The sequence below is a fragment of the Oncorhynchus kisutch genome, linkage group LG16 (assembly GCF_002021735.2).
Source record: "Oncorhynchus kisutch isolate 150728-3 linkage group LG16, Okis_V2, whole genome shotgun sequence".
In the NCBI taxonomy this organism is placed as follows: domain Eukaryota; kingdom Metazoa; phylum Chordata; class Actinopteri; order Salmoniformes; family Salmonidae; genus Oncorhynchus; species Oncorhynchus kisutch.
Window position 1 is genome coordinate 14,673,000 of NC_034189.2, and position 10,718 is coordinate 14,683,717.

General features: G+C 38.0%; 1 protein-coding gene across 8 annotated transcripts; it reads left to right on the top strand.

The window, feature by feature from the left end:
- Nucleotides 1-260: 260 nt before the first annotated feature.
- LOC109906353 (uncharacterized) lies at nt 261-10,227 on the top strand. Of its 8 annotated transcripts, none has more exons than XM_031793020.1 (4): nt 261-742; nt 2,582-2,729; nt 4,337-4,428; nt 8,135-10,227. In XM_031793020.1, exon 4 carries the CDS (start codon nt 8,177-8,179, stop codon nt 9,083-9,085), a length of 909 nt encoding a protein of 302 aa, XP_031648880.1. In that variant the 5' UTR covers nt 261-742; nt 2,582-2,729; nt 4,337-4,428; nt 8,135-8,176; the 3' UTR covers nt 9,086-10,227. The 8 variants fall into 8 exon arrangements, with proteins under 8 accessions (XP_031648880.1, XP_020359616.1, XP_031648881.1 ...); XM_020504027.2 differs by having other exon boundaries at nt 4,337-4,381; XM_031793021.1 differs by having other exon boundaries at nt 2,582-2,643.
- Nucleotides 10,228-10,718: the final 491 nt, after the last annotated feature.

Below are 10,718 nucleotides of genomic sequence, written 5' to 3' on the forward strand. Positions count from 1 at the left end.
GTGCATATACATTATGTATCAATCTGATATGTCACTCTTTTTCAATCCGACATTGTAAATTGGAGATATAATCGATTATATACACTAGAAACAGTTTCTCAGGCAATTCAGTTAAGTTCAAATATGACTAGTCATAGTTTGGAATTCAATATAATGTATGTAATATATGTAATTTTTCAAGAAAATAATAAGAATGTGAAAATATCAAAATTTCATTTTTGCTTAATACTTTTCATGGAATTGAAAATAAATCTCACAAATGAGACTGTATTTTAATCTTACAAATGTCAAAGAAAAAAACATATATAAAATAGGAAAATCTCGAAGGGTGCTTATAATTTACACTTTCAATCAAGAATTCACTTTGTTTCAGTAATGGCCCACACTTGAGCACAGACTGTGCCTTTAAGAGATATGTATAGTGCACCAAGGGTCATGGTTAGAAGGGATCCAACTGTTGTCAAATTAACTTCAGAAGTTGAAATGTTTAGCATTTTAGCTAATATTGAATTCTCCTAAACTGCTGCATAAATTCTAACCTGCTACGAAAATGTTTATCTGACGTTCATTTGACTAAATCTGGATCCCTTCTAGGCGGGAGAAGTGCGTGATATCTCTCCCAAGTGAAAGCGAAAGTCTCCAGCTCCCCATTTCGTGTAAGTGACTGTTACAAATAATTAACGTGTCCTGACCTGGGTGAGACGACACTCTACTGTCGACTGCAAAAAGTAGAAGAATTAAGGTAGGCCTAAAAACGCTAAACCCTATTTCAAAGCAAAATCTGCATTATTATGTAACAACATGTCAATATAAACATTACTTGGGTAATGAAACGTTACTTGGGCGATTACTCGCTATATAGTATTGATATCAATATCGTGTAAATAAATGACATTATAATGTATTCAATCCCAAAACAAGATACAATCTGGAATATTTCATTGCAAAATATTTTTGGGGAATTGAAAATTAAACATCAATTTGGAATTTTAATCTTAGATAGATAGTGTGGTCGAGTCAAACTATAGTCCCGATTTTCATGATTTGTGAGTGGACTTGGATTGAAGCATTAGTGACTCAGAGCCTGCCTCATCAATCAATATTTAAGCTATAAACTATTTGCATTTCTAAACCATTAGCTGTATGAAAAACACAGTTTGTGTGTTTTGATTTGGTACTGAAACCCCAAAGTGTTTTCACACCACTCTCTTACAGAAACCTTCAATATTTTTTAAAAAATACAGTTTTATATCTTTATGTTTGAAGCCTGAAATGTGGCAAAAGGTCGCAAAGTTCAAGGGGGCCGAATACTTTCGCAATGCACTGTATGTATCTCTTAAAGGCCATGTTTCACTTTAAACCCCGCCCCCAAACAATAGTGAGTTGTGCATATACATTATGTATCAATCTGATATGTCACTCTTTTTCAATCCGACATTGTAAATTGGAGATATAATCGATTATATACTGCTGGGCTGGAGTGTGTGCAGTGTGGGGAGACTGAAATAAAGTGAATTCTTCAAAGCATCCTAAGCACCTGCTTTATCAGGTAATTTACCAACAGGAACATTTCAGTAGGCGGTTCAATAGGCAGGTCTCCAAATTACATGGCACAAATGTCATCTATGTGTCTATACATTCTGGAATGTTTTCCAGCTGGAAAAGTAAAACAAATAGCTCTCTCAAATAAAGCGTATGTGTGTTTTGTGTTGAAAAACTGAACAGTGAAATGAAGAAAAAGTAACAGAAGAGAAAGGGGGAGATTGAGTGAGGGAGGGAGGGAAAGAGGGATATGTGGTGAGGTATTTTTCTAACCTCACATCCACTGAGAGAGACAGACAGACATACAGACTGACCGACAGACAGACGGCCTTACCACAAAGGTGCCTGCTGTCTGGAATGCTTGGGACATCCCTACTCCATTGAAGATTACATTTAAAATGGTTAAGGTAAGGGTTAAGATAAGGTTTAAGGTTAGGGCTACGTAAGGGTTAAGGTTAGGATAAGGGTAGGGGTTAGGATTTAGGCTAGTCCCGAGGATCCCGGACAGAACTTGCGACAAATCTCTACACTAGAAACAGTTTCTCAGGCAATTCAGTTAAGTTCAAATATGACTAGTCATAGTTTGGAATTCAATATAATGTATGTAATATATGTAATTTTTCAAGAAAATAATAAGAATGTGAAAATATCAAAATTTCATTTTTGCTTAATACTTTTCATGGAATTGAAAATAAATCTCACAAATGAGACTGTATTTTAATCTTACAAATGTCAAAGAAAAAAACATATATAAAATAGGAAAATCTCGAAGGGTGCTTATAATTTACACTTTCAATCAAGAATTCACTTTGTTTCAGTAATGGCCCACACTTGAGCACAGACTGTGCCTTTAAGAGATATGTATAGTGCACCAAGGGTCATGGTTAGAAGGGATCCAACTGTTGTCAAATTAACTTCAGAAGTTGAAATGTTTAGCATTTTAGCTAATATTGAATTCTCCTAAACTGCTGCATAAATTCTAACCTGCTACGAAAATGTTTATCTGACGTTCATTTGACTAAATCTGGATCCCTTCTAGGCGGGAGAAGTGCGTGATATCTCTCCCAAGTGAAAGCGAAAGTCTCCAGCTCCCCATTTCGTGTAAGTGACTGTTACAAATAATTAACGTGTCCTGACCTGGGTGAGACGACACTCTACTGTCGACTGCAAAAAGTAGAAGAATTAAGGTAGGCCTAAAAACGCTAAACCCTATTTCAAAGCAAAATCTGCATTATTATGTAACAACATGTCAATATAAACATTACTTGGGTAATGAAACGTTACTTGGGCGATTACTCGCTATATAGTATTGATATCAATATCGTGTAAATAAATGACATTATAATGTATTCAATCCCAAAACAAGATACAATCTGGAATATTTCATTGCAAAATATTTTTGGGGAATTGAAAATTAAACATCAATTTGGAATTTTAATCTTAGATAGATAGTGTGGTCGAGTCAAACTATAGTCCCGATTTTCATGATTTGTGAGTGGACTTGGATTGAAGCATTAGTGACTCAGAGCCTGCCTCATCAATCAATATTTAAGCTATAAACTATTTGCATTTCTAAACCATTAGCTGTATGAAAAACACAGTTTGTGTGTTTTGATTTGGTACTGAAACCCCAAAGTGTTTTCACACCACTCTCTTACAGAAACCTTCAATATTTTTTATTTTTTATGTGTTTTGTTTGTTTGCTGCCAGTTGTAATATAAAAATACAAAATATCTAATTTGTGAATTTGATTTTTAATTCCCCCAAAAAGTATTTTGCAAAAATTATATTGTTCTATATTTTTACGTCCACATTTGGTCTTATTGTTTTTTTTAATATAAAATAATGTACATTCCATTTTAATTTATTTACATTCTATTGATTTCCAAACTTTAAAGAGAAGATTTGGACTTCCCTGAATTGATGGGGAACTTTTTCTAGTGTAAAGAGTCGTGGCAGTGCTATCCGGTATCCTTGGGACGTCACTAAACCCTAACCTAAACCCCTACCCTAACTCTTACCCAACCCTAACCATTTTAAATGTCCATTTCAATGGGGTAGGGACGTCCCAAGCATCCCGGATAGCACATGTCTTTGTGGCAAGGCAGTCTGTATGTCTGTCTGCCTGCCTGTCTGTGAGGCTGGAAAAGTACCTTACCACATCCCCTCTTTCTTTCCATCCCCCACTCAATCTCCCCCTTTCTCTTCTGTTAGTTTTTCTTTAAAAACACACATACACTTTATTTGAAAGAGCTAATTTTTTTCTTTGCAAGTTGGAAAACGATATTCGTTAATGTATAGACACATAGAGTTTGACATTTGTGCTATGTAATGTGGAGACCTGCCTATTGTCCTGCATACTGAAATGTTCCTGTTGGTAAATTACATGATGAAGGAGGTGCTTAGAGAAGGCTTTGAAGACTTTATTTCAATATCCCCGCTCTTGAGACACACTGCATACACTCCTGCCCAGCAGTATATCATTCTTATTTCTCCAATTTACAATGTTGGATTGAAAAAGACTGTCATATCAGATTGATACATACTGTATATGCACTACTCATTATAGTGCAGTTACTGCTAACATGACCCCCATTTTCTCCAAAACACATTACAATAGAGGCAGGATACTTGTCCACATGATTAAGCATGTCGTTACTGTAGCAAAAATGACATTAACAAATTTTCGACCAAATGAACAGTTACTGCCTTTTTGCTGATGCTGATGAAAGTGAAAATGTCCAGCTCCCCATTTCTTGTAAATGACACTGTTACAAATAATTCACCTCCGTAGGGAAACAGCCAGACCTGTTGGTATCGTCAGCTTTCCAGACACTGGGTGAGAGACCACGCTCTAATGTCGACTGCAAAAGTTGAAGAATTAAGGTAGTCCTAAAAACGCTAAACTCAATTTAAAGGCAATTTCTGCATTATTATGTAACAACATGTTAATACAATTCTTTTTTGTAAAATGTAATTTATGGTCAATAAAAAACTTACACATACCATCAACAACATACAGACACACACAAACATCCATAACATCACCCCTGACCAGATCCAACTGTTCACACCCCCATCTCCTGTGTCGCATCACTCTCCTCCACATGGCCTCTAACTGCACCATTTAGTTTCTCTCCGTCCACCACACACGTTCAACATTTACACACAATAAAGCATTTGGCCTGTCCTTTGTGTTGTTGATTCAGGATTGGTTGATTTCCAGTTTTTATGTATATGTTTTTTTTAAAGATGATAGATGAGAAAAGTATCGTCCAACTCATTGGGTATCTCACTGCACCCTCATTTGCCATGTCTTGAAACATGCAGACAGATGGGTTAATAGTACATTTACCCGTTGTAATACTTCTATCAATATAATGTAAATCAATGAAAATGTCATGCATTTAATCCAAAAATAAGATACAATCTTTGCAAAATACATTTTATGGAATTGAAAATTAAACTCAGAAATAGGAGTGGGCAGGTTCTGATTATTCTCCCTTCATTCTGCAATAAAAACCTACACAAATATCAATGAGCGGTTGCTGAGCACCTGACTTAACATGAATTTATGTAGTAAATAAGTAATGAAACACAGGTATTGAGTAGAAATTCTGAGGTAGTGATAAACAGAAATTGAGTTCGAGATAAACAGTGAATTAGTTTTCTAATGAGGGAGTGGTGGTATACTGCCATCTGATGGCGACCAAAAGCAACTGCGCAATAAAACCTATTATAAAATGATAGACTCATGATTCAGACATGGACTTGACTCATACTTCAGCCATAGGGACTCGTGACTCGAGTACAGGGGACTTGGGACTTGACTCGAACACAAGGTTAAGTGACTCGACTACAACACTGCAAAAAGCAAACAAACACATGTAAAACAAACAATCCTGAAGGTTTCTTCAATTTTCACTATCAATTATGAACAAAATCATGTAACATCACGTTCACAAACTTATCACGTTGATAAGTTTTCGCTTCTCCCTTGTACTTAATTGATGAATTAAGATCACCAATTAATAAAGAACTCCCCACACCTGGTTGTCTAGGTCTTAATTGAAAGGAAAAAACAAAAACCTGCAGACACTAGGCCCTCCATGGAATGAGTTGGACACCCCTGCCAAAGCCCATATAGCCATCTATCCTATTTATAAACGACTGAAGACATATTTATTAGTGAAGCCAAAGTGCTTTAACATATATACAGTACATTAAATCAAATAGCCTGGTACACACACAACTGTTCAAATCAAAAGCCGATTGCACAGAAAAATATGGACAGTCGGGTGCATTCCAAATTCAGAACCGCTGGACAGCAATATAAAATAAAGCACTGATCATTGGGAATGAGATCACAATGACTGCTAAGTCTTGATCCATAAATGAAATAATTAAATGGGTAGCCTAGCTTACAAAACTTAAACAATACATATGTTCAAATCAAAAGACCTGATTTAACATGACATCAATAATGCAGCTACATCCATAGTCCCCGGTGTCGACAGATTCACAAATCAAAAGATGGTTTAGTTTAGTTTTAAAGTTTTAGTTTTAAACTCTGACGAAGGCCAATAGAACAAACACCTTTTCAATGAGAACAGAAGTCCACTTTCGGAGGGGGAAAAAAACCCATATGTTTTCAAAGATGTAGCCTGCCAAGCAGTACTCGTGAACATTTTAAGGAGAACAAAAATATATACCAGCGCAGAAGCTTCGCTGTTTGCCATATTTCCAATTAAGTAACCTAGTTTTGTTGTTTTGGCTACTTGAAGAGAACTAGGGCCTATCACTCACAGCCCACCTCTTCAAATGAATTGCGTATAACATCCTGACATTTAAACCATACTTGATTTTCGAAAATTTACATGCCATTAAACATTATTTTCCATTCTGAGAATGCGTCATATGCGATTGCGTTGTTTCCTGCTATTTGTTTGATTTCTTCTTCTTCATGGCGCACATTTTGTTTGTGCATGCTGCCACCTACTGTGTGGTAGTGTGTTCAATCATGTAACATTTGTGATACTGTTTAGGTTCTACTTTTCAGAGTAAATAACTCATCGGACACACTAGAAAAGCTTAACCAAGTTTAATTCTTCCCAAAGGGTCGATACAGCTGTAATTCAGACACCGACATGGCTTCCTCCATGGTGGTATTCACACCCTACTTTGGGTGGAGTCTCCTCCTTATCGCTAAACATTGCATCATTCTTTCTAAGCAGGGATGTGACACATGCGATGGTGTTCCCTGCACTCAGCCCCTCCCAAGCTTCATTATGGCTCCACTCCTCATGTCTCTTTTGTAACTAATGTCCCAAGTTTAACCCCGACTCCAACAATACAAAATACAAAAGGGGGAAAAAGAAACATTGCACCACCAACCAACCCTACACTGAAATACCACTAGTACACCCAGGTACCGTGACCCCATTCCACTACTTTGACCCTATTTGCTCCTGCACTATGCCAACGGCCTGGACACCAACCAACCCTCAACACACCCTGTAACTCTACTGAAGTCAAATCTCATATGACCAAATACTTCTCTACAGCTGCCACCACATCTATTTACTGTGATTTACATTGCATTTCTGCGGTACATTTGATAACCATTGATATGACCGTGCAGAAGCCAACCTTACTGAAGCATAAATCACTCGTTGGCCTATCCCTTTGTGCTGGCACAAATCTACTACTCACTGGGATCCTCTCAGATTCCCTCACCCTTGACCCATCTTCCTCTACAACAGGACAACTGATATATCCTAACATGACTGTCTGGTCAAATCTGACTCAAATCTCAAAAGGACTGACAGTGACTCCTCTGTTTCACCACGGGTTCTGCGTCGCACCAAACGGCGGGCGTCACAAACAGGAATTTTCAACTTCAATTGCTCCACCTCTACACTTAACGCTGCCCCAGGAACCACTCCTTTCAATAGTGCCCTGTTCCTGAGAGCAAAGCAAGTAACAGATCTTGACCCAAGTTGCGTGACACGGAGCGACAGGTTATCTTCACTGATTCAACTGCACCCAACTCCTTTCCCACCCACCCTGAAACCACAAATGGATCCAGCAAAAAGCAAAGATCAGTTTTCTCCAACTTCTAAAAGACTGACTAGTACTCACAAATGGAACAATTGTTATTTTAATCTTACAAACACATTACTCCTATTCACTGTTTGTGATTGATCTCACATTTTTATGGTTAGGCTACTTGATAATAAGCATTTTAATTTAGACCTCCACTTGTAGTACAGTGTAATTTTAGCAAAATACTTTTTCTGGAATTGAAAATAAAACTCACAAATGATCGAAGATTTGGGTAAAATGTAAAACCAAGTGACAAATCAATGACTTTTAAATGTAACATTATGCAGTATATTTAAAACTAATTATGTTGCCTTATATAGCATTTTAAAACGTATCTAAATGCATTCTCAATATAGTAGCTTAACATTTACAATTTAAAATGATTTTACATTTAGAAAAATAACCGCCTAATTATATGGCATCAATAAAAAGGTTTCCTAAGCCCTGAATATTTAACTATCCTCTTTCCCCTTTTCTTGTCACCTAGGAGACTGGAGTTAAAGAAACAGTGATCAAATACCACCACACCATGGAAAACGCCATGTACGATTATCCTCTGTATTTTGACGACGACCATTACGTCCTTGAATCAGAGGATATTACAGTGTCAGTGCTTCTTCTGCTTGGTATTTGCCTCCCTGGCCTTGGTTGGATTATCACCCTGTCTCTCTGCCATAAACGCTGGGAAAGAAAACATGTCACGTTTAGTCTCGTGACCCTCCTTATCACTCACACACTGCAGCTGATCATTTCCCCGTTTATTGTGGAAACTGTGCTAACCGGGGTTCCCTGTTGGCATGCTAGTTGGTGGTGTACTACAGTATACATAATGTTCTCAGTGTCAAGATTCTGCGGCCTGGTTTTACACCTGTGTGTTGCTCTGGAGAAGATCTTGTCTCTGCGTCATCGAGCGATTAAAGGATTGTTTTGGGTGCGTTTGGTGTGCTTGTTATACATTTTATTTGCAGTTCTTGTGCATTTGTTTGATGTTGATTACTTATTCTTCAATATTATGAATATTTTCTTTGGATTGAATGCTTTGGGCACAGCTGCTGCAGCATGTGTTGTAGCCCTCAAACCCTTGCCAACACGGGACCTCACAGCTAAATGTCAGTGTTTGAAGGTATTAACAGTGGCCATGTTTACTTTTATGATACTCTATGTCCTTGAGTTCCTCTGCCAGATAATACAAACCATCAGACCTGCTGGGATAGAGAGGTTTAGTTATGTTGTCCATTACCTGCCATGTCTAAGACCCATCACTGACTGTGTTCTGTTTTGGTTTGTCTGCATGGACAGGAAGCGAGAGCAGCAAACAACAGGCGTAGAACTCAATTCACCTATCCTCAATTGCTTTCATTCTGTCACCTCGCCTTCTCAAACTGCATTGGAGGAGGACCATGGGGAGGGACCTCCAATAATGGAGGATGAGATGTGATGTGAGGAATCAAGGAAAGATACATTGTAAAAAATCCCAGTACTGAAGGCTATTTGAGGGCTAATACTCATATGAAGGGGCGGCAGGTAGCCTAGTGGTTAGAGCGTTGGACTAGTAACCGGAAGGTTGCAAGTTCAAAACCCCCGAGCTGATAAGGTACAAATATGTCGTTCTGCCCCTGAACAGGCAGTTAACCCACTGTTCCTAGGCCGTCATTGAAAATAAGAATTTGTTCTTAACTGATTTGCCTAGTTAAATAAAGGTAAAAATAATTTAAAAAAAAATAAAATGAAGGAGTAGAGGCTGGTGGAATGGAGCTATAGGAGGACTGACTCATTGTAATGGCTGGAATGGAATAAATGGAACTGAGGTTCCATTTGGCTAACATGTGGTTTCCATATGTGTGATGTGTTTGATACCGTTCTATTAATTCCCTTCCAGCCATTACAATGAGCCTGTCCTCCTATAGCTCCTCCCACAAGCCTCTACTAGAGGGATAAGGGGGATGAATGCACTGACTCTAAGTCACTCTGGATAAGAGTGTCTGCTAAATGACCAACATGTAAATATATGTAGAGTCTAGTTGCAACTAAATAACAGATGTACTTGTTTGTAATCCTCCTTGGTAGGCCAATGACTAGTTGCTTTGTATCATAAACAGTTATCCTATTCATATTTTGGGAAACTGTGATGTTGTTCGTCCTTTCTTTATTATTCATTTTTATATTATAATCACATTCTAATGTTCAACATTACCATAACCTCCCACAACAATGACCAGAGTTCATTCACTTATTGTTTATCAGTTACATCTTTTATTAAATGATTTGGAACATTTTTAATCAGTACAACATTTCCAGTCATAATTATAATAAACAATGATGTAATTAACAGGATTTTTTGTTGTTGTTGTCTTGATTATAAACTTTATAATATATTTTCCTCATGAACATGTAAACAATCATTAAGTTTCCCCCACCACATTGTGTCGTTGTTCAGGACCGAGAACAGTACCAGAGAGAGAGAGAAAGGGTTAGATATCCATCCTTGTAGCAATGGCTTCTATGACAGCATGGACAGCACCATTTTGGGGAATTGATGGCTATTAATTATATAAAGTAATAAACACATGTTTAATCATAGCAACAATGTTTGTGTTTAATATATGTCTTTATTTGTAAATGTTACATTTCATAACTCTGGTCCAGGGTCACATTCCCAGTCCAGAGCTCTGGTCCAGGGTCACATTCCCAGTCCATAGCTCTGGTCCAGGGTCACATTCCCAGTCCATAACTCTGGTCCAGGGTCACATTCCCAGTCCATAACTTTGGTCCAGGGTCACATTCCCAGTCCATAACTTTGGTCCAGGGTCACATTCCCAGTCCAGAGCTTTGGTCCAGGGTCACATTCCCAGTCCATAACTTTGGTCCAGGGTCACATTCCCAGTCCAGAGCTTTGGTCCAGGGTCACATTCCCAGTCCATAACTTTGGTCCAGGGTCACATTCCCAGTCCAGAGCTTTGGTCCAGGGTCACATTCCCAGTCCATAACTTTGGTCCAGGGTCACATTCCCAGTCCAGAGCTTTGGTCCAGGGTCACATTCCCAGTCCAGAGCTCTGGTCCAGGGTCACATT